At 37.3% G+C, this 24,822-nt stretch overlaps 2 protein-coding genes across 7 annotated transcripts; one reads left to right on the forward strand and one right to left on the reverse strand.

The window, feature by feature from the left end:
- Positions 1 to 2,879: 2,879 nt before the first annotated feature.
- Positions 2,880 to 13,768, reverse strand: LOC112186204. Of its 6 annotated transcripts, none has more exons than XR_005805485.1 (9): positions 13,472 to 13,768; positions 12,697 to 13,225; positions 10,314 to 12,039; positions 9,883 to 10,194; positions 9,437 to 9,539; positions 8,447 to 9,031; positions 7,984 to 8,127; positions 7,362 to 7,448; positions 2,880 to 3,021 (listed from the first exon to the last, which is right to left on the reverse strand). XR_005805485.1 is itself a non-coding variant. In XM_040513564.1 (8 exons), exons 2-7 carry the CDS (start codon positions 13,208 to 13,210, stop codon positions 8,005 to 8,007), a joined length of 3,363 nt encoding a protein of 1,120 aa, XP_040369498.1. In that variant the 5' UTR covers positions 13,211 to 13,225; positions 13,472 to 13,768; the 3' UTR covers positions 7,481 to 7,845; positions 7,984 to 8,004. The 6 variants fall into 6 exon arrangements, 1 of the variants encoding a protein (XP_040369498.1); XR_005805483.1 differs by having other exon boundaries at positions 2,884 to 3,021; positions 7,357 to 7,448; XR_005805486.1 differs by lacking the exon at positions 2,880 to 3,021 and adding an exon at positions 5,139 to 5,193.
- A 3,575-nt stretch (positions 13,769 to 17,343) lies between these two features.
- Positions 17,344 to 18,442, forward strand: LOC112189984 (NDR1/HIN1-like protein 6). Its single transcript, XM_024329399.2, has one exon. It carries the CDS (start codon positions 17,512 to 17,514, stop codon positions 18,274 to 18,276), a length of 765 nt encoding a protein of 254 aa, XP_024185167.1. The 5' UTR covers positions 17,344 to 17,511; the 3' UTR covers positions 18,277 to 18,442.
- Positions 18,443 to 24,822: the final 6,380 nt, after the last annotated feature.

The following is a 24,822-nucleotide window of genomic DNA, read 5'->3' on the forward strand; positions in this document are numbered from 1 at the left end:
GTTAGTTTAGGTTCTTGTATTGCATTGCACGTTTATTTTGTTATTGATTTTGTTTTTTAGTTTTGTATAGATATGCATTTGAAGGGTAAGGCTCACTACGTCTTCCGTTGACTAGGTGTATATTTTTCTTAAATTAATAAAATTCTCTCTCACCGTCGAGATTTTCTATAATATATATATATATATATATATATATATTTTGTTGAAGAAATCTCAGCCCGTCCAAAGTTTCAATCCTGGATCCGCCCCTGTGCATGTGCATAAATGGGACATAGGCTATATTTGATAATGGAGAAAATTTCATATGTGCCTTTCTCTTTTTTGAGATTCAGGCATGAAGATATAAAAAAAATAGAAGCTCCCGGAAATGACGTGTGATTTAAGAAAACAAATATGATAGGTCCAGATGGATGATATCAAACAAAATAAATAAATTACGCAATGGAAGGTGAGGAATCAATTAGTTTAGTGAATTAGGTGGTTATTGACAATTGCATGCATTGCGGTCAATTATTAAGGAATTGAGAAGCCTAACAGCTAGTTTGGATACTGTCAAGTTTGCAGCTGGTTCCAAGCTTGCAACTATTGTTGGGTTGATTGCAAAAATACTAATATATTAGATAACTTTTTGTCGGGGAATAAAGTTATATTAAAAATTTGATAACAACTACATTCATCGAAATCAACATCATAAGATGGTCAAAAACATGCTAAAATGCAACCAATGTCGAGGGAAATTGATGTTGCTGGGTTTTAAGGGAAAATATTGAAGGGCCACAAAATGATTGCACTTTTAGGTTTTAGCGGCTAGATATGAGATTTAATCCAAAAAAACAAAAAACAAAAAGCAGCTAGATATGAGATTGCACTATTACGTCAATGAGATTGCACTCTTAGTTTGGAACATGTAGGAAGATTTATCTGGGTGCATATATATAATGGTTTGGTCTTCACTTGCAAGATGAACGATGAACGATGAACGATGAACGATGAACGATGAACATCTTGTTTGCACGTGCGGCAGCCTAGAGAGGTTGAGTGGAGTCAGTCAAACAAACCAAGTACAAAGCAGGTAAGCTCGATATATAGATCTGTCAAATCGAAGCTGGATCTGTCTGTTGATTAACTTCATCAAGGCGGTTTGGTGCTAAAAATTATATTTTCTTAAAAAATATATGTAATAGTAATTCTACCTATATTGTACACATTGCTTTAGAAAATGAGTTATATATCCTTAAAGTATGGTTAAAAGAACTTTTGCTGGTCCCTGGTCTTAGCTAGTTAGAAGAAGCTTCCTCAGAACAAATATGGGGTATGAAATGTGAATAATCAGATTCAAAAAAAAAAAAAAAAGAATAATCAGAAGAAGTGCTTTTCGTTTTTTTTTTATTTGAAAAAAAAATCATCTACTATGCATGTCAGATCAGAACAACAGCTGGTTATATATATAACAGCATTTGTTTGTTTGAATATTTGCTTTTCTTTTACAAGGATTATTCACTACTAGCTATTTGGCCTATAGCCACCACCACTATTTCATGGCTATTGACACTATTGGGGAGAGAAGTCTGTGGCTATTGGCCTTTAGCCTCCAATACCATGTCCGACTCTAATTGTACCAACTCCATTTGGGGTTTGTGTCCCTTAGCCACGGATAAATCTGTCCGTCCCATCTTAGGTACCATTGCCAAAACAAATTTCACGCGCCTTACTTTTCCCTTCTGACAATCAATAGTAACCAATGTTTTCTATATATTATTATAACATCACTCACACCCTCTGCTACTCTGAAATCAGTCCCCATATTGAGACATCAATTGTTTAATTTATCAAACTCATCAGTGGCCAATTGGTACAAAATTATCAAAAAAAAAATTATTTGGAAATTTTAATAAAATATCGATCTGGTTTTGCAGACTATTCCGGTTTTACTATTGGGCCCCATTGTAGATGCTTTATGGTAATAAAAGTGTGACCTGGTAATTTTTAGAAAGATAAAATTTACTGAATGAATCATTCACTACAGCTATACTTGCAGATTGACAAATTATATTCTCTAGTCTAAAAATAAATAAATAAAAAATAAATTTCTCAAAGATACAGTTATAGTTTGAATGAAAAAAATTGTAGTATATTTTTCCAACACACCTGATAAAAAATAAAATAAAATAACACAACCTGCAACAACATAAACTAAACTATTAACACATTTTCATTTAATATACCATGCTAGGAATTCTAGCAGACTTTTCAAGTTCTACATATCAAACACTAGATCTAAAAAGCTACCATCACAACTTCCATTTACCAAAAGCAAATCTCATTCTAAGCCACATTGAAATTTGATAGAATGAAATTTGTTTCTATCAAAACATCCACCCTAACTAAGATTGGATGTAGAAGCTGGTAATCTAAGTAGATCTAAGTCTACTTTTACATATTTCCAAAAAACAGTCACTAGTTAATATTTTCAAAAGGGCAGAAAGTTCTAACCATTACCTAACAAGTCGTGCAACTTTGATTGATATTGTGACCCATTTGCACATTTGAAATAGATATTGCTTGAGGATTGTCCGGTTTCTTTAGAAAATGTATGAGACGGCCAAGATCCAATGATTCCATAGAATTTATCCCTGCTGCAGCAAAGATCTGAGTCAAGGGATTAGCACCCACTTGTGTTTCCAATGATTCCAACTTCTTGTTCAGCTGTGCATAAGAAGCTTGCAGTGCCTCTTCCCTCTCAGCCGATTCTTTCAATTGTTGGGCCAAAGCTGCTTCCCTTCTTTCATTTGCTACATGTTGTGCTTCATATGCCTCACTCAAGGCTATTAGTTTATGTTTCATCCCATTCTTTTGGGTAATAATCCCTGGAACATCTGCCCATTTTGCACCAATTCCGTATCCACGCACCCGATTACGCGTCTCAGGGCCCATTACCTTGTTAAATATTTCATTCCGAACCTCAGAAGTTACTTCGCGACCTTCATTTCGAACATCATTCTCAAGCTCTTGTAATTCATCCTGCAACAACTCAAAAGCTATATCACTCAAAACCTGCAAATTTAATCGTCAAAAATCTACTTGTTTACTGCTATTGACTCTATTTTTGGACAACCCTATCATAATGCCAACCAATCATATCCAGAAAATTAATAACAAGCTATATTGAATTAAAGTTTTTCTGATGCTCTATGTGACCTGCTCTATAATTGAACAAGAGCATTTATGAAACCATGGTATATTGTAGAATTTATTACTTACAAAGTACAATAATTTAACCACATATACAGTTAATAACCGTCTTCTGGATAATATTCTTCTATATCAATACAATATGTTTCTTTATATACTTGATCAATACACCTATCATCAGCATACTTTATGAATTGATAGTAAATAAGCTAGCTATTTGCATTGACATATAATAGCACAATAATGAAAACTGATTGCAAAACCGAAATTTGAAACACCATAGCCCTTACAGCACTCACAAATTTTTTCTTAGCTTCCTCATTACTAGGCTGAGGGTTAGTTGGATCTTTCTTGCTTAATGAGTATACAAGGCCAAAGAATGTCACCCTATCAAGTACTTCTTCAGGATGTTTACGTTCCTACAAACAAAATTATTATCATAAGTTGTGTCGATAACACGAAACAATGAAAGAATCAATTGACAAAGTTGAAGACAAATAATGGGGCAGGAAACTGAAGCAACTACAATTAGCAAATATAAGGAATCATACATGTCCATCAACATTAGTAAATGCATTCTCATCATAAAAACAGAAGAAGAGATATTAGTATACTCATCAAGCTCCTTTGCTGCAGCAGCATGACTGTATTTATTAAAACAAATAACTGTCAAGTGAATATTCTACGAGATAATTAAAATTTTTTACTCATCCCTACCACACGTTTGCAGATAATGAAGCTAATAATAAATATGATATACATCAATTACAACAACTTAACTTTGGTGAATATCAATTACCTATTTAATATCATCAACAACCTGCTGAATATAAAACTGACCATTAGTGGTTGAATGTTGGTGGAGTGGTTGTATATGCTTTAGGAAATCATTACCCATTGATATCGCATTTGAGCATAGGTTTTTGTTCCCGTTGTCTGGTGCAACTTTAATTGTTGTCGATTTGTTATATTTGTCTCTGCAACCTCCTACATTGAAGTGAACTATTATTACATGTAGTCCTTAGAGCACAGCTTATGTACTCAAACATCATTACATTAACATTCAAAACAAGAGAAACAATGTACCTGATTTTTGGTTTCGTCCCACCTACTCACCAAAGCACGCCATTGCCCTGCGTGAATGTGCTTATTCCCACATATAAACCTCCTTTCCATTCCCTTGAATGGTGTATACCATTTTTTTTTCATCTTGTATTTGAAGGACTTCCATCGCTCATGTAATTTATCCACAATCACATCTTTGATATCAGATGCCAAAGCTAGAGTTTCAGGATCCGACCAATCTAATGCATCCTAAGTATATAATGCATTTAAAGTAAATACCTCAAGCACAATATTTATTGTATCTACAACAACAATGCATTGAAGGTAATTGCTTACTTGAATAGTCAGCCATGCCTCCTCTACTTTCCCATTCCTACAAAGCTCAGCCCAATTTTTAGCATTGAGAGGAAAATTGGAGCATTCAGCTGCAAGTTGTCCAATGAACCGACCTAATTGTGCTACCTTATCATCTGGGGCAACAGGCTGCCCAATGGCATTAAATTGTACTTTTTCTCGACCTTGCAATCCAAACTTGGGCTTGTTCTTTCCTCGAGTTTTTCGCGTCTTTCGCTTACGCTTCTTACTTAATCTACTTTGTGCATCGCTCTCATCGATATTTACTCCAAGTTCAGTTGGCACCTCATTGCCAACACTTGGAATGTTAAGCGGTCTACTTTGTGCACCGCTCTCATCGTCATTTACTCCAGGTTCAGTTGGCACCTCATTGCCAACATTTGGATTGTCAGATGAGCTTAACGTCTCATTCATGTTGATAGGTGGGGATGATTCCAGCCTTCCAATGTTGGTATTATTTGCAGTGGGAATATTCATCATCCTCATGAATTCATCATCATCTGAAAGACCTCCACCTTCTCGGACTTGTGTCTCATAGTCTTCAGTCAAGTTCACAAACAAGCCTTCAGTTTGAGGAATCATCTGCACATTTGATTATAGCACTTTATTATGAGAAACATGCAAAGCTTTTTCCGATTTCATCATATACCTGATTAACCTCATCGAATCACACAATCTATAACATAAGTTGGACTCCGATTTACTTGAGACAAATAGTAATATGAATCTGGAGCATGCATAGTAGTGTATGATATTGTATAAAAATATGAGTTTAACAATATGTTAATCTTACTTGTGAAATGATCTGATGACTAGCGAGGTCTGATCAGAACCTCGTAGTCGTAGAACTGGGGAGTGTGGATTTTGTTCGGCAAGACAGAGCACGATTGATTTGGGAATTTTGTTCTCGTAGTCGTAGAACTGGGGAGTGTGGATTTTGTTCGGCAAGACAGAGCACGATTGATTTGGGAATTTTGTGCTCGTAGTCGTAGAACTGGGGAGTGTGGATTTTGTTCGGCAAGACAAAGCACGATTGATTTGGGAATTTTGGTGGATTAGGGATTTCTTTATGATTCCCAATCTTATCTCTAATATTATATTACAATTAATTAATTAGAATATAATCTTTTTCTGCTTTTGCCGCTAAGTTTGACCCATTCCCCCTAAGTTTTGCCGCTTTAGATTTATACCTTAAGTTTTCAACTTTTAGTTTTCAAGTGGTAGGAATTGGCCACGGCCATTTTAATTTTTAATTTTCAAGTTGTTACCAATTGGCCACGGCCATATTGGTTATTATGTTATTTAAATTTCATTTTGGTATATTCCAATTTCCTATCAATCACTGTTGCAGCTGTAAAAATGCAATTGATTCTTGTTCATTTCTGATCAGTGATGATGATTCCAACTTGCTAACATGTGAGATTCCTTCTGCTTCTATTCTGCTGTGTTCAAAAGTTTCGTTCTAGTTATGATTCAACACCAATAATATACCAAGTTTTCATTATTCTAAATTTGACAATGGTCTTGTTTGACATTGTTGTTGTTACTTTTTGTGTACTATATAACTCCGATACTAGCATTACATTTTCATTCATTTCACTCCCTATTTTCAGGTTCACAAAATGAAGAGAGGTTCTGCATCCAAGAGTGCTAAGGTGTTATTCAAGGAGGGTCCATCTCCTGAAAATCAACCTCCTCATTCACCAGCATCCTCATCTAATACACCGCCTAACCCAAATACTCGATTATCCAAAGAGATACTAGGCATCTATCTTGGCAAGTACGCCGAATGCAGGGATGTACCAGAAAATCTCTCCACTCGACCAAACCCAAACAACGGCGGCTACCAATTCACAACACCACCGCGTGTCAATAGGAGTCGACGAAACTCAGGCCCTCATTTGTCACCTACAGCCCATCTTCCAACTGATAGCCTTGAGTTAACCGAGGATTCAAATGCCGATTACGAAAGCACCGCACATTTTCCTGGAAACCGAACACCTGAGAGCTGTGCGGATTCATTTGTGGGGGTTGTTTCATCTCCAGTTACAAAGGTTGGTACATCTATTGCATCCCCACAATATAAACCCAAGTTAACAAAAGAATGGTTGGACAGGAGCATAGCTAAAACTCTCGAGCCAAAGAAGGAAAAGTTTCCAAAAAATGAATCATTTTGAGTTTATCTTTGGTAGCCTAAATTTACTTTCAATGTTGGTCGACATTTTAGTTGTTAAGGTCGTTCTATGCTGATTATGTCCTTGTTTTCTTCGTATACTATGCTAGTTTGTTCTAGAGGGCAAGTTATGTAAGCAAGGGATGTGTATATATGTTAGAACTGTTTCTTTCCATTTGCAAAACCCAATGAGGTCTATGTGCAGCTTCCCATTCTAGTCATTAAGCTATTCTAAAATTGAGGATGTACTCCATTTATGGTTCCAAAAAGAGTTAAAAAATAAAAACTAACAGGTATTTACTCAGAATATGGGACTCCACCAATAGAAAGTTTCAAGAAATCATAGATATACATAAATCTACTGCTAGTCGCAGCAGTATAAATCTTTTCCTCAAACCTAACAGTAATTTATCCACTCATCAATGTAATCATAAGCTTCATACTAACTGTTCTGAGCCTCTAATTGCTTTCTACCATTTGTGTACAGATCGCATTCATGACTTGAACGCAATAGCAAAACATCGTATCACTTTTGATAGTTCATACATAGTTGGAGAAGGAAAAAAAGTTACCTTACTTTTGCATACAATGCCCAAGAGTTGAGCAATCTTTACAATCCAGCAGTTCTAGAAGCTTTGTATCGCAACTTCCTATTATGAACTTGCTGCAAAGCACACAATTGACAATATCAACCATTGAAAATCAAAAACACTGCCTTAATCAAACCCAACTAAATTTGGTCAATAATTGAATCAATCGTTATCAAGGTAATGACACAAACCGTAAAAATTTATTCCCTAGACAGTAAAGAAATTCAAATTAAAAAAGATCAGTGGCTGTGATGTTTGATTTCTCAACAGGATATCTTGAAATAAAAGAAAAACGAAAAACCCCAAAAAGGATTTTTATTGCAGAGTTACTGGGATAAAAAGAAAATGGGTTGAAAAGCTTTGGAATGGGGCTTGCAATTTCATTTTGGTACACAGAGAAGCAATTTCATTTTGGAATCAAACAACAGTCCACATCTTGAATGGCAAGTGTAGCATACATGGCTATGAAATCTGTATCAGGAATTCCAGTTCAAGATGAAAGCTGTATAAGGAATCGGAACATAACTATTACAAAGATTAAGCATCGGTTTCAATATTTGCATACAGCTGTTGGATACGAAAATGTAGACATGAAATGAGAACTATTACCACTGTAGTGTCCCATTAGCTTCACAACACCAATACCATTTTCAATACTTTCACCTTCCACATAAGCATTCCCTTGAAAGGTTCAGTTGATAGAGTCATGCCCGCAAAAAGCAATTCCAACTCCAGATCTTGTGAGATAGTTTTCTGACATAAAAAAAAAAGAGCATCAGGAAGAGCAAAACAGTATAAAATACTCGGATCAAATTCTTTTATTTTCTGACCATAATCGGAATCATATAGAAAAACCAAAATTTCCTGCTGTATCATATATGGCATCCCAACCCTTTAATCAACTTGATCTTAGAGAAAGCATCAGCACTAAGTAACACAGCTTTATGATACAATTATTAAAAGAGCAAATTGTTAATATAAATGCACAAGATCTATACACCAAAATATAGCCTGATTTAATGTGGTACCTAAGGTATCAGTCAACCACAATCCCAGGCATATCAGTTCTTACTTGAACGTCTTCGTCAGCAACAAGTAACGGTTCTAAATTTTGAGGAGCTGCTATGTCATCTTTCATAATGTTACCCATATCAAATAAATCTCGTGGTCTTGTTCTTACTGCAACATGCCAATCGGGCTGCGTGGGATCCTTAACATAAAATAGTTGATTGGCATTTGACCCAAGGGTAAATGTATCTGGCCCTGGAAGCAAGTGCTTGAAGTTAACCAACACAAAACCATATTCATCAGTTTTTATATATCGATCTCTAACCCTTCCATCAATCCAGTCACAGTCGAACAACACCACTCTGCGCCCACGGTGATAGTCTAACTCAATTATGTCTTTCACTACACCGTAATAGTCAAGAAGAGCAGCCCTTGGATTATGATCTCGAGCAGAGACATAGTTATCTTCCACCGCCCTCACAAAAACACCGCTATTCTGCGTGTTCCCTTCCACATCAATTGATTTCACATGAAATCGAAAACCGTTGATAATATATGACAAGAAGCGACCTGTCCAATGGTTTGGACCCCTAGCCAATGCTTGCAAGTCTTCATGTATTTCAACTCCATCATCAATCTGTGATTGAATCTACAAAAGTAAAAGCTTCCCACTTAAATCTTCTACTTATAAATTACTACATATACACAAGTAGCATATACATATAAGTCTGTTAGATAAAGCATCTACATAACGATATGATGTTTTCTTTTATTTATTACAATTTTTATTTTTTTGCGATTAAGTTAACTGTGAGTTTGTTAGAAAGATAAATATGAAGACCCCTAATCCACATTCACAACGTCAGTCAATCAACCCTAGGAAGATTGCCAACAAATGTACATGCATTATAGATTGACTCCTACTGAAGTTACAGTGGAGCCCTCTTGCTTAGCATTTAAGTATGTACATGCAAAGACCAACAATTCAGAGTAGTAACTTTGTAAGAAAAAAAAAATTTATTCACAATGTAATACATCTACATTTCGTGCTTACATGTGTACCAAACCATCCAGGAAACTCCTTATGTGCTCGTGCTTGCGCGGCCTTTCTCGTCTCACGTGGAAGTCGATTATCTATAATTAGTTTCTCATGTTGGCTGCATTTAAAGTAATAGTATATATCAGTTGTGTCTATAAGAATTGTACCCCGATAATGCAACTACATGTCATCTTTAAAGCAAATGTATAATGTGAGATAAGTTCTCCTAAAGTCTGTTAGATGATACCGGAGCTAAAACCATCAAATGTATAATGTGATATGCTTAAATTTAATATGAAAAGGTATGTCATTCCAAAAGAGTTTCATCAAATTAATCATTACCAAGAACACAACAAAGGCAAATATAAACTACTACTTAGACAACATCACCTTCTCATTGCAAATTGATTCATAAATGGTATAAAACATCCTCCTCACATTACTCAACCTCAGTTTTATACCTGATATATTCTGCAACCTCTGGACAACCGAATAGAACAGCTCGATGTGCCCGTTCCCACTGTACGTGCTCAAGATGAATGAGTTGCTTACTGCCAAGTGATCGTCCATGTCCGGAAAATACAGAGAGACCATTTTGAGTTCCACCTCCAGTGAAATCAGCGTTACGACCGGGTCTATTTCTTTTGCTAACAACTTCATCACCCAAATACAATGCACAAAATCCTAGTGTTTCCTCAATAATATACCCTATAGCGATGCTGCCCTCGGGTCTATTTCGATTGCGCACATACTTTTTTAATGTATGCAAATACCTGAAAAACCAATTACCTTTAATTTTAAAGTGGCTTAACAAAGTGTATGATAATTACTTACACATGCAAAAAGTATTCGATTACAAGTACATGAACTGAAACAGAATATAATAACAAACCTCTCAATAGGATACATCCACCTATATTGGACAGGACCAGCAATCTTTGCTTCTTCGGCAAGGTGGATTGTGAGGTGTACCATCACATCAAAAAATGATGGCGGCATTAACCTCTCTAAATGACACAATGTAATGGCAATTCGTTTACTCAAATCTTCGAAATGTTCTTTGGTTCCAACTTTGGTACAGAGATTTCTGAAGAATGAGCTAAGCTCTAGCAAAACAACTTTGGCTTCTTTTGGCAGCGAATGGCGAATTGCCAGGGGAAGTAAATACTGCATAATGATGTGGCAGTCATGACTTTTCAGCCCCACGAGTTTTCGTTCTGCTTTTCGAACACATCTCGCTAGATTAGAAGAAAACCCATCCGGAAGCAGAGCAAGAGATAATATCTCGCAAAACAATGATTTTTCAGTGACCTTCAAAGTAAAAGGCATAGGGTCATAAGTACAACGACCTCCAACTAATTTTGGGTGGTACTTAGGCTTACAATTAAGTTCCTGCAAGTCCAAGCGTGCATTTAGAGAATCCTTGTTTTTCCCATCCATACCCAATAAGGTTCCTATAACACTTTCAGTGACATTTTTCTCAATGTGCATTACATCGAGATTGTGTCGCAAAAGCAAGTCCTTCCAATATGGAAGATCATAAAATATGCTTTTCTTCTTCCACGGGCCACAGTACTTTTTCTTCTTTTTTCCCCTTTTTCGTTTTAGTCCCTTCATGTTGATAGCTCCCTTGCCATATTCAAACTTCAATCCATGTAATGAAGCCAAACACTCTAAACCTGTCATAGGAATTGGTGGTTGGTCTAGCTCAATGTTACCGTCAAAAGGTTTCTTGAACATGCGATACTTATGAGCCATTGGAAGCCATCGACGATGTCCCAAGTAGCATTCTTTTCGGCCATGTCTTAGCCGTGTAGACTTGGTGCCAAATGCACATTGTGGACATGCTAATTTGCCTTTAGTGCTCCAACCAGATAGCATAGAATATGCTGGGAAGTCGTTGATGGTCCACATAACCGCAACATGCATGTCAAAAGTCTCTTTCTTGAATGCATCATAAGTAGGTATCCCTTGGTTCCACAAATTTTTCAACTCTTCAACTAAAGGCTGCAGGAATATATCTATATCTTTTCCAGGACCTTTTGGACCAGGAATGAGCAATGAAAGCATCAAGTAAGGTTGTTTCATACAAAGCCACGGCGGAAGGTTGTAGACTGACATCACAACTGGCCACGTGCTATGGGACAGACTCATCATACCGAAAGGATTAAATCCATCACTTGCTAACCCAAGACGAACATTTCGTGGGTCTGAGGCAAAGTTTGGATACATTGTGTCAAGATGTTTCCAGGCTGGTGAGTCAGCAGGATGTCTAAGAACTTCATCATCAGGTCTCTCTTCAGAATGCCACACCATACTCTGAGCTGTGTGGCGTGACATGTAAAGACGTTGAAGTCGAGGTCCCAATGGAAAATAACGTAATACCTTATGAGCAACTCTAGTACGTCCAGACCTGCTCTTGGACTTGTATCGACTGGCGCCACACACTTTGCACTTATCAAGGTCAGCATGTTCTTTCCAAAACAACATACAGTCCTTAGGGCATACATCTATCTTTTCATAAGGCAATGCCAAATCAGTTATGAGCTTCTTCGTTTGGTAGAAATTAGTAGGAAGGTTTGCTTCAGGAAACCATACTTTTAACATGTTCAACAAGCCTGAGCAAATAGTAAATATTACATTTAGTTGGCAGTTTGCAATAGGCTACAACATGTAGTAAAGGGTACTGTAGGATAGAAGGATGGCACAGAAAATAGATAAATTTTAGGTCCTACTAAACATGTGAGTATCTGACATGTTATTTAAGCAAATAACAAACTGCCATACATATCATTTGACCAAAAAATAATGATTAATTGTATACCAGATACTATGTTTAAGCAGTTACCATTGTTAATTATTAATTCTTGGCACAAGTCATGCAAATTTGTCTTGTCCAGTTTCGTTCAACAAAAGGAATCCTGGTTGCCCAGTTTAGTTGATTTATTAATCTTTATAGTTGTTACTCCTATATCTCATCATAACTTTAATAAACTGATAAGGAATTGCATTTCAGTTATATATAGATTTAGACCGTTTTTATGTATGATGAGTCTAAGATAATGTATTTAAATGCACATTTATTAATAATAGTTGTCAGTAGCAAGGTTCGGTACTTGTAGATGCAGCGTTCCAATGTCATATTTCAATCTAATTAGATAGTTCGAATGAGGAAAATAAAAATTAAGACAAAAACAACTAAAGTGGATACATATTAGCTACCAAGTTTGAAAATGCACTCATAACTTGATCGCACAACAATTGAGGACACTAACCTGTGAAAGACACATCAGTCCAACAGTTTATAGCTTTGAGTTGATACAACTGCAACATGAAATCAAGTTTTGACTTCCCACAACCTGGGTACAATTCGGTTTTACCCTCTTCAATCAAACGATAGAATTTTTCAGCATCAGGAGTGAGGTTCTGCGGAGGCGCATCTTCTTCTTGAACATTGTCATCATTACTAGGACCGTGCATACCAAACGCATCGTGGAGCATAGCTGTTATATCAGCAGCCCCTAAAGGAGGTTCTCCCATGTTACTCAATTGCAATGGCTCGCCATGCCACTTCCAGCGTGAATGAAGATAGTTTGGGCACATGCCATCTACTTTAAGATGATCTTCAACCTCTTTTGGTGATCTCCAGCCACAATTGTAACATTCTATACAAGGACACTTGATTTTACCCTCAAAACTAGCAACTAACAAGGAGTGGTTGATAAATGCACGCAATGCAGCCATATACTCATCTGTTCTGCGATCAAGAAATACCCACTCTTTATCCATACCAACATAAGAAGCCTGTAGGTACAAATGACACAGCACTAACCATTAACAACCGAAACACTTCGGTGAAGCTCAATTTATCAAATAAAAGCACCTTATGTCTATAGAGCCAAGGAAACCAATGGGTGTTCTGATATATCATCAAACAAACTTGACAAGAAGTTAAAATTGCATAGACTACAAAATTGATTAGGATATGGAGAAGCCATGTCAATCTCTAAATGCCCATTACATAGAAGAATCAAGTACCAGATAGCTTACTTTTCAATTTGCTTCAGAAAGACCCTTCCTACTTCAATGGAAAGGGGGTAAACACCGTTTGACAGCCGCCCAACTTGATCACGAACGAAGACAGAGAATTGCGTGGATAGAAGGACGAATAATACAACGCTTCATTCTCTGAAGATTGAGAAAGATTTATGGGAGAACAAATTAATCTGGTGGCAGATCGTCAGATTCTAGCCTTTCTAATGGATCCGTGTTTGCTCTGATCTTTCTACAATGAAGAGGAACAGGGGTGTTTAGCCCTTTAGCCACCGAGTTCCAATGAAAAGTATATCTTTCCAGTTTTGTTTTTATGTTATTGTTTTTTTTACAACTAATACCTAAACTATTAGACATAATAAAGAAGTCATATTTTATCAAAAGGCCACGGATGCAAACTTTTTAAATTGTTGTTTATCTATACTTTTATTATTAAAATGTCATTGATGGCGAGACTCTTACAAACAGTGCCTGATATTAAGAATATATGTCAAATTTGGGGACGGAAGTTGAATATCATCTGTGGCCAAGTTGTAAAAAGCTTCAGATAATGGGATTGTGGTAGAACTGGGGACAGATACCGTGACCATGTCTTAATTTGCCACAAAAAAATTCTGACCGTCCCTATAGAGTGTATAAAAGCCACCGAAAATGTGTAGTACCCAATAGTCCTGTGGCCATAGGCCAAATAGCTAGTAGTGATTACTAGTTGATCAAACAACATAGTATCAAAAAAAGTAAACTAGTTTCCAAAAGAAAAAAACAAAGCCGCCTCCTTTTCTCTTAGGGTTAGGGTTTATGTGCAACCATCAACAATGTCTTCTGTTGATGCCATGGCAGCTCGACTGGCTTCTTCTCTTGCGATTGCTGAGGGAAGGAAGCAGGTCGATCTGTGACCTACACAAGGGAAGGGTCTGTGACAGGCAGACGTGTTTATGGTGGGGAAGCTTCTCACCGCTTGGGAGTACAAGAATGGATCTTTTTTGGGGATGTTCCGGAATGCATGGAGGGTGAATGGTTCACTGCGCGTCGAGGAGGCGGAGGGGCAAAGGGTTCTTTTCACTCTATCTGACATTACCGATCGGGATTGGATCTGGAAGGGAGCTCCATGGGGTTACAATCATGCTCTGGTTTCCCTAGCCTACTACGATGGCGTGGTTGCTATTGAATCGGTATCTTTCACCTCAGCCTCTTACTGGATCACTTTGCAAGGCATCCCTCCTGCGTTTCGTTCTGAGAGGGTGATGACTATGATCGGGTTTACCCTAGGCGACTTCAAGGAGATTGACAAACAGGCCAAGAAGGTTGGGAAGCTTCGAATCCGGGTGGAAATCCCTCTTAACCGGCCTCTGCCCTTTCAACGATGGTATTTGGTGGAGGATGAAGTCGAGTTTTTATGCAAGTTTAGGTTTGACAAACTATTTGGTTGATGCTTGACATGTGGCCTGGTTACTCATGTAGGCCTTCCATGCTCTGGACCTCCTTTGGAGGAGAATGATGTATCAACACGCACGGTCTTAGGTACATCACAGGGGACTAATGCTTCTGTGCCGGAGATGCAGCTTGTTGGTAACAATGGTTCGACCTCGAGTTCAGCGTCGATTAGCATAATGAATGCAGGAGTCCATACTAGGTTTTGTATGGGAGGACAGGATGTGGTTTTCCGAACTGCATGTACTTCCCAATCAACTGCCGGAGCGGCTGCTCCACAATCCGACTGCGCTAATGAACCGACCTCAGCGTAAAACGAACTGACTGAGATGATAGCTGTATCAGACAGTTTCACGGGGAAGAGAAGACATAGGGAGGATGACAACATCACTATTTCTCTGAAAAAGCTCAAGTTGAGTCTAGCTGTTGGAAAACGGAACTTGAACTTGGAACCGGAACAGCTAGGTTTGGTGCCGGTGCAGCAGACTGAGGAACAACATCTCCAGGTGAAGAGGAAGAGGGGGAGACCTGCAGGTAGGAGAAACAAACTACCCTATGGGGAAAAGAAGAAAGCAAAGCAGGGAGACGAGAGTAGGACAGCAAAGAAAAAGCTTCTCCCCAAGCTTGACAATGCAGGTGGCGGAGCAGACTCTAACCCGAAAGGGAAGGAGATAGCTCTTTACTAATTGCATTTTATTTCCTTCAAGTCTATGTGAATGTGGTGAATCTTCTATATATATGTCTTCTATGACGTTTCTAATCAGTGTTTGTACCACAATTGCGTGTCAGCTGGCAAGTAAGGGTTAGTTGAATATTTCTTCCGTAGAAGGCGAGGTTCGATCTCTTTTGTATAGGCTTGCAAATTTGCGAGCGCAACAGAGACTCTAGTAGTTTGCTATAGCTTGGATAGGGTAGTCATTCGTTTAGTTCTGTTTTGGCTTTCTTATGTAAACTTTGTGGACTATAGCCTTTTGGCTGTTGATCTATTGATATTCAACTTTTATTTCAAAAAAAAACATAATATCAAAAAAATAAAAAATAAAATAAATTAATATTATACAATGATTTATTTATCTTATTCACAATTATTAAAATTACTAGTACAACATGGCACATGAACTATTCCATACATAAGTGGCAAATACTAAAAACCAATTGATGAACATCGAAAAATAATTGATGAACTCATGACCTATATAATTGCATGCAATGCTTCTATTGCAAGGATAGAACCATTGCCGTTGGATCTGGTCCATATATAGACTCAAATGCCTCCAACGGACCAAGTGAGCAGGGTGTATCCAAATAAAGACACGTGGCAAAATAATATAATTACTCCTAGTAAGCGTCACACCGAGCTGTATAAACGGTACACAATGCAACGTACATTATGAATACTATTGAAAAGAGATTCTCAAAAGAACTTAAACTAAGCAGCCATAGTTTGAGAGATCAGTTAATCACATTAACCACGCTGCTAATCTGCTATATGTTTTTTTTTTCGAAGAAATGAGGCTAGAAAAGTAGGAATCCTATCTTAGCCTCAGCTATAAAAATTCGGTTTGCCCCGTGCGTTGAATTGAAGCTTTGGCTTTGCGGGATAGTGTTTTAATTTGCAAGGTATTCTCAATAGTTTTTATTGACAACATCATTGGTTCTATCATAAGCTTATACGACAATATTGAGATGGGAAAATTTCGCAAACAGTACACCAAGTAAATGCCACTAATAATTCTTATACACAAAATTTCAAACCAAACATTTCGGTACACGAAATATGAAACTCGACCCACTATCAGTACACGATATCAATTTTTGACACCAAAATATCCATTATGCCCTCAGTTCTTTTTTTTTTATATATAAATTTTTTTTTCTGTTATTTTTTTTTTCTTCATTTTATCTCTTTCTTCTTCCTTCTTCCGGGCTCACTTCCAACGCCGCCTTCCTCGCCTCGCATAACAGAAAAAAAATGACTCAAGTCATTTATGAACGAAGGACAGGATGAGACAGCAATATTGAGATTAGTCACATACACTGGGTTCTACATCAGATTGACCTAATTAGTGAAAACATATAGCAGATGAGAAAGCAAGAAGATCTACACACCCATTTTGGATAGAACAATAAGTACAAGAGCTTGCAGGGCACTGGCAAAATCAGGTAAGATACGTGCATCCAAGCATATCATGTCACCCAAAATTCCAAAACTACAATTTTAACGAATTGTTTACAGTACAAGTACAGATTCCTTCTCGATCACAATGAAAGATTTTCATTTTCTTCATCCAAAACTACAAAACAATTGCCTTATTACACGCGCCAGTCAAAGTGCGTGGCCATTACCTAATTCTTTTTAGTTATAATGTTGCTGTCTCCCTCCCTTTGCCAATTGCCATTTCACCTTATACTTATTCCACCCTTTACATCACCTCCACACCTTTCTCTAATTCTCTCTTTCTCTATAACACAAAATACTTTGGTCTCTCTCTCTCTCTTTCTGAGCCAGGACAGCTTTATCTACTCTCTAATTCCTCATTTTCTCTCCCACAAAAATATCAAACACCCTTTCAATTCTTTCTTTCTTTCATAGCACTCACTCCACCATGACAGACAGAGTCTACCCATCTGCCAAGCCCGCCACCAACGGCGCGGCAGCCCCAAACCCAGCCTTCCCCGCTACGAAAGCGCAGCTCTACAGCAACGCGCGCCCTGCCTACCGCCCTCAACCCCACCTCCACCGCCGCAGCCGCAGCCGCTGCTGCTCTTGCTGCCTCTGGATCATTTTCCTTCTCATCCTCCAAATCTTCATTGGAGCCATATGCGGCGCTGTTTTCTACCTCATATACAAGCCCCAACGCCCGACCTTCTCCGTCACCTCCCTCAAGCTCTCCACCTTCAACATCACCTCCTCCAACCAGCTCACCTCCCGTTTTGACATCAACGTCACCGGCCGGAACCCCAACAAGAAACTCGTCTTCTTCTACAACCCCATCGCCATTTCCATCCTCTCAAAAGACGATATAGACGTCGGTGACGGATCCATACCGGCTTTCACTCACGGAAAGAAGAACACGACTCTCCTGAAGGCTAGGATTACAAGCAGCGGCAAACCACTCGAGAGCAGTGACGTCACCACGTTGAAGGCTGAGATGAAGAGCAAAGCTGGGTTGGGACTGAAGGTGAGGTTGGACACCAAAGTGAGAGTGAAGGTTTTCGGGGTGAAGACTCCAAAAATCGGAATTAGGGTTCATTGCGAAGGGATTAAGGTTACTTCTCTTCCTACTGCGAAAGCTGCTGCGAAGGCTTCGACTAGTAATGCCAAGTGCAAGGTTGATGTTAGAGTCAAGATCTGGAAATGGACTGTATGAGTATGAGGGAAACTACTGAAAGAGAGGAAAGGGAAAAAGGTCTGTGATATATTTTTTTTTTTTGTTTTTTTTTTTTTGAAAGATTTGTAATATTCATTTTCTTTGATATTCTTGTGAGTATATTATGCTTTTTTCAATGGACAGAAAGGTTTGCTGATTGACATCATGATTTTGTATTAGGCATAATTAATTAGCAAGTTGTCAATCTGTTGATACATTTTCGTTTAAAAAATTATTTTGTACTTCGTAGTTATTGAAAACACTTGGCTTTTTACTTAAGTTAAACATTAATTCCTATTACTTGTGCAGGAAAAAAAAAACACAGAATTTATTGATCAATCACAATTTCGTACGGAGGCATAACATAAAGTAATTTAGGGAAGAGATAAGTATCAGATGCGATGAGATTCAAAGTAAAGACCCTGTTAGATGCATTATTTGATAGTGGGTGATCGAGAAGTATATTTGACAAATCATTGTTTTAAATGTGACTTTTGTTAGAAATTAGGGTTACTTAGGTATGAATACATATCAAGGCATATAATATATGGATTAAATTTATAAAACATTTTAGTTGGTTTCTTTCCTATTGGTCAATAACATTTTGTGTGGTTAGTTTGGTGGGAGAAGGGTATGGGCACACATAATGCTTGTTACCCTGTAAACCCGCATACTAGGAATTTTCCATGTGCAACCATGTTACTTTGTGCGACTTCTGATACTACCATTTATTTTTGGTCAGTGAAAATACTTTAAAACTTAATGAGGACAGTCAAATTCCTTAATAAAAGAAGGAAAAAGCTTGAAAGGTTTTTCAGATTATTTCTTATTAATTTTCATTAGAATATATACACAATTTGTCGTGAATAGCTAAGTTTACGATTGATTCACTATTACATTAAATTTTCATAATTCAAACCCGTTCGGATTTTGAGAAGTTCATCTATGAAACAAGCATAAATATTTCTATCTTTGTCTCCTTAATTTATAAGTTTGTAAGTTAGGTTGGTGTCGGTGGGATGCTTCAATAATTGAAAGGTAGTGTATTACGTCAATTTGAAGCTTTTGAAGTAGGACCCCGAGTGAGCAAGTTTTCTAACGAAAGGAAGGGTTCGTTTTGGCGTGCATGTTGAAAACATGGGGAGCACTTTGTACGCTGCCAATTACAGAATTCCATGTGCAACAAACCCTATCGTCATTTATCAGTTTGCTTGCTGTGATTGGGCTAATTGAAGCTAAGCTGGTTGTTATGGAAATGTGCTGTTCAGCATTATTAAGTGGACTTTGTCAAGTGCATAATTAATACTTGTGGATAGCAAAGTCCCTCTATTGGAATGGCCTAGCTACTCAATATATTACATTGCTGTGTTAGCAATATATAACCTGCTACAAATTTAAAAGTGCATGGTTGTTAAAAAAAAAAAAATACCGCTTCAATCACTATTGAACTTGAATATAAAAGCTCTTTTTTCTTTCCTTTTTCTTTGCACTTGTGTTAAGAATAGAATTTTTGAGTATGTTTGAACTCTAATCGTAAAAGAATTATATCTAATCGATTAAACCGCATCTTCAACAACTCCTCATTTAAAGAGACTCGTATCGAGCGTCCAAACAAATTACAACTAACCAAACATATATACTGTTATAAGTTTTGAGTTTGGGTTGCGGGTTGGTAGCTTTTGTGTTTGAGCTTTGAAGATTGAGTAGTTTTGGGGTTCAGTTAATAACTTCTGGATATTAGGTTTCTGTTTTCCACGTCGTAGCTTTTCTATTTAACCAGCTTTTCAGAGGAAGATAGTAATTGTTTTAGAAAAGTCAGTATGTTGTTCGGCGAGGTGTCATTTTCATAAACAGCCAAAATTAATCAGATTATGAGATTTTTGTAAATATTGATTTTTTTGTAAACAATTAGAAAGGTGGTACTTAAAATGTCATGTGGTAGGTATAGATTTGTCAATTGACCTTATGATTTAGGATTATCTTTTTTTTATTTTTTTTTATACAGCAAATAATTTCATTTCTTGTCAAATGGTCTTTCGTTATTATGTAAAAAGTACTGAGCTCAAATTGCATATAACTAGTCATTTTGTATTCTCAGATTTTATGCAATATAATTTGTTCACGTCAAATATGCAAGCTGATTGGAATTCAAGCAAAATAGAAGAAAAACAAAACCAGAACTCTTTGCTAGGGTGCAAATTAAACCTCACAATTTAGTGATTATGGTTTGAAGGCATGTAACTGGCCTAGGAGTTGCTAGCGCTAGATCCTCATATCGAAATTAATTTCATTAGTTAAGGAGAAAACCTCAATTTTTTTTAAAAGGGCCCTTGCCATTAAAATGAGTCAAATGACCAAATTTTACTCTCAGAAGGGAGAAAGAGACGCTTCACTCATGAATATCTCAGCTAAGCCAATCAAATTTGGCTTATGGGTGCAAACAAGTAATAGTTAATTACTTAATTAATTTGATTGTTATCGATGTTCTTTTGAAATATCTTAGGCCATATCTTAGAATGTAGTTGTATGGAAATTAAAGCAATTGTTGATCGATGATGTTGTGGTTTGTATTTGTTGAAACTTGAAAGTGAAGTAAGAAATAGGTTCAAGCTACCTAGGTGAGAGTACTCATCAATTTTCATTGTTGGGTATCTTACTTCAATATCCGACTTTCACCGCTTCGGACTTTGGCTTCAAGTCCATAAATATGCAACCATGCATATATACTGCACATTCGTGCACCCACCAAGCAGATTGCCTTTGAACATGAAAATTTGCAGTAATATACGTTAGACTGGTACATTGTAATTAATGATCGACCCTCCAGCATGATGATGGTATATATATATATTTTGGGTTGGCAACAGAATCCGATTTGGTACCACTCATTAGATACATATAATGTTCATAGTCCTTTTCTCATTTTGAGTCTTAACTTTTCTGTTGTCTTCTGATTTAAAGATTTTATGATTCAGGGTGGTTTTACAATAGATGCCAAAATAATGTTTTAATTTTAGTTTTGCTCATTTTTTTTTATCAAAGTTTTGATCATTTTAGTAGACCTGTTTTACTCTGGTAAAATAACAATGGGCTCGGAAGACTCGCCTTGTGGCTTGCAAAGGAGAAATAACAGGTCTCGCTCTTGACAACCCTACACACGCTGATGTCGAGCACCCAATGGCCAATGCTATGGCCATCGTTTTCCCCAATCTATGGATCTGTGCGACTGGTCTTCTCGAACCACTATGTGATGTCTTCGCTTCCTCCTACGAGTTTTATAGGTTGCAGACAACTGAGACCAACGATCCTTTTTGTTTCAAGTGTACGACCGTGATACATTAGGGTTTTTATCAGCCAACCTAAGGTAGGAGATGATAGGGTTTTGATTGTGGTTTTCATCTTGTTTTTAATGCGAAGAGGTTCATCAGTTTTGTGGTGGGCAATTGGCTGGTTCCGAGGTTGATGGGTGGTCGGGTCGAAATCATGAGGGCCGCCGATGGTCGCAACAAACGTTGGCCATGGCATTTGGTTTTTTCTTTTCTTGGAGGGTCAGCAACACCTAAATTAGAGGCGGCCGGGATCCCGTCTAAAAGTTTAGTTCCGGTTAGAATCTAGGGACAAGGAAGGAGGAAAGTGGGTATGGGAAATTGGGTCTTTCGTTAGCTTTGCAGTAATCTATCTTGGAGTCCAATCATGACACGTTTACTTACTTGGAATATAAAATAATTATGAATTGGAGACAACTGGAATAGGAGAAGAAAGGAATCGGTATTGATTCCGAATGAGTTGATTCATAAACCCATCTCCCCCCTTTGTAATCAAATTCTTGAATAATCAGGAATCGATTCCTTATAAGGAGGTGAGACCTACACTCATTCCGATTTTTTCCCGGAATCATTCGATTCCTTTATGTGTTAGTAAACGTAGGAATAATTTTACCCCGTAATCATTCCCTCCCATTCCAAGTAAGTAAACATGCCCCAAATTTCTGTATCACGACTCGATGAGGGTTTGTGCGGCTGAAGAGATTAGGAATGTTGGATTGTTTCTAGGATTTTTTTTTTCTTTTATTCCATTTTTCCCGCTCGTAATAAGTGGCTATCTAGTCTTTAATAAGTGTTCCTTGCTCAATATTTACTTTGACCGGAACACAGTTAGGCAACACCAATTTTATTGCTTCAGAAATATATATAGGCTCTAGCTAGTTTATGTAACACTCTAGTAATGGCTCACTAAAGTTGTTGATGAGGCAACAGACATTAGCAACTTTAGTGGAGGAGGGTGAAACTCCCTCGCCTATCAGCATATCTCTAAAAATAATATTATTTAAGTTTTTGTTTTGGTCGCATGAATTTGGTACTCAGTTGATTTTTTTAGTTTATTTCGGAGTTTTGAGTTTTTGTTTGTAGGCTCATGTTAAAAGGTACAATGGTGTATTGGGTGACTTGTTCTTCTCTTAGCAGAGGTTGGTTTAGTGTACTATGGAAATGAGTCTTTCTGACAATCTCTAGGAGTGTGTTATTTCTTGTAACGTTTGTTGAACTTTATTAATGGATGACCTATTTCGTTAAAAAAAAAACACTATAATAATAACTCACTAAAGTAGCCAAATATGTGCACATGCATTACTCAAAAAGAAAGAAAAAAATAACGTTGGAACTGAAGGCTCAGTCCTACACTCAAACTACAATAATGGGAACAGCCACTGCACGCTCTCTAAAGCCGCAAAATATTTATTATAATTGATCCTCGAAATTTACATTTGCAATTTAATCTTCAATTCACATAGTGATGTTCTTTTAGAAGTATCATCCTCTATGTAGTTTACGATCTTATTTGGGACAACTTTTGAATTAGCTAAAAGCGTTTTTTTTTTTTTTTGAGAAAAAATAAAATCCATTAATAACTGAAAAGATTACAACCCATTGGAATGACCAGTTGTGGTCCTACACCATGACAAACATTCCTACAAAGATCCGTAGTTACAGGTTCGTCGCTAATAGCAGCATCCATGAGCCAAAAGAGCCCAACTGTTAGCATTGAAGCCACCCTCAAGTGTAAGAGGTACAAGTTATAGAATAGGGGATTAAGTAAGGACGTCAAACCCACGAGGATTGGTAAATCCTTTCCTAGCTAGGGAAAACTTAAGGAAAAACTAGAAGAATATGCAATTGTACAATCACAAACAAAGGCTCACAAGTGAACCAAAGTTCATGGTGAGTATGCGCAAGATGGTGTGTAGAGATTTGATTTTGATTTTGAGATTGGTTTCTATTCAAATTGAAACAATGAAAGTAAGTAAAATAAACTAAGCTAAACTAAACAAGTTGTTATCAAATAGATGGGAGTTAGGGCATCGGGTTTCACCTTTTGCCTTCCTTGCAAGCATTAAAGCAATTGAATATGAATGATGCAAAGCTAATTGTCCAACTACCCTCTTAGCATCCGGATTGGACTACTAAGCCTTAAACCCCTTTCTAAGCCTTAAACCCCTTTCATTTTATTAACTCTAACCGGATAAGTCTAGAGCTAACTACCTAGAGACAAATTCAATTACCGGATAAGTCTCAATCCTTTGCCCCTAAATGCATAAAGCTTAGAGTTTAGGTAACCAAACAAGCAAACCAATCCTATCTCTAGGTGATTTTAGCTAGCTCACTACCCTCACATGCATACATGGTGTGCTTTCATGCTCCCTTTTTGCCTAAAGGTAATCAATCTCTAGGAAAAACTTCATGTCATGGAAAAAACATAACTCAAATTGATTAGGTCTAAGTAATGCATTCAACTATTAAATTAGCATGTGAGAATGACAACATGAATTTGCATCAATTTATAAACAAAAGCATCAACAAGCAAGTTTGGCTAGGGCTTTCAACCCTATCCCCAACTAGTTCACTACTCAGACATAGCTAGATACACAAGCTTCAACATTCTATTAAACATCAACAACATAAAGAGATAAAGAGTAAAGGTGACTATTAATGATGCCGGAAGAAGTGGTGGAGATACGTCTCTAAGAACATGATGTGGTGGTAGTCACCTCCTTCTCCGTTGTGGTGTAGTTTACTTATGCATCATTCAAGGTACGGCTAGTATAGTAAATGACATGGAGTACATTCTCTATCTTTTGTGCCAAAATCGATTCCCTTGCATAATCCGAAGCATCACACATCAACTAGAAGGGTAGAGACCAATCCAGTGCAACCATGATGGAAGCTTGAGTGAGCATCACCTTGATTGTCTCAAATGCCTTCAAACAATGTTCATCAAAAGTAAAAGGAGCATCCTTTGCAAGCAAATCACAAAGAGGCTTGGAGATCAAGGAGAAATCTTTGATGAATATTCTATAAAACCAGGCATGACCAAGAAAACTTATCACGGCCTTTACATTATGTGGTGGTGGCAACTTCGAAATGAGCTCCACTTTGGCTTTATCAACTTCAATACCTCTTGAGCTAACAACATGTCCAAGGACAATTCCTTCTTGCACCATAAAATGACACTTCTCCCAATTCAAGAATAGGTTGCTCTCTTCACATCTTT

The sequence above is a fragment of the Rosa chinensis genome, chromosome 2 (genome assembly GCF_002994745.2).
Source record: "Rosa chinensis cultivar Old Blush chromosome 2, RchiOBHm-V2, whole genome shotgun sequence".
NCBI lineage: Eukaryota > Viridiplantae > Streptophyta > Magnoliopsida > Rosales > Rosaceae > Rosa > Rosa chinensis.

Excerpts from the sequence above, each read along its gene's own strand:
- LOC112186204 (XM_040513564.1), bottom strand. The coding sequence starts at position 13,210 with ATGGATAAAGAGTGGGTATTTCTTGATCGCAGAACAGATGAGTATATG. Across the intron at positions 9,540-9,882 it reads GAGGTTGCAGAATATATCAG|CCAACATGAGAAACTAATTA; the intron begins GTATAAAACTGA and ends CTTTAAATGCAG. Across the intron at positions 9,032-9,436 it reads CTGGATGGTTTGGTACACAT|ATTCAATCACAGATTGATGA; the intron begins GTAAGCACGAAA and ends TTACTTTTGTAG.
- LOC112189984 (XM_024329399.2), top strand. The coding sequence starts at position 17,512 with ATGACAGACAGAGTCTACCCATCTGCCAAGCCCGCCACCAACGGCGCG.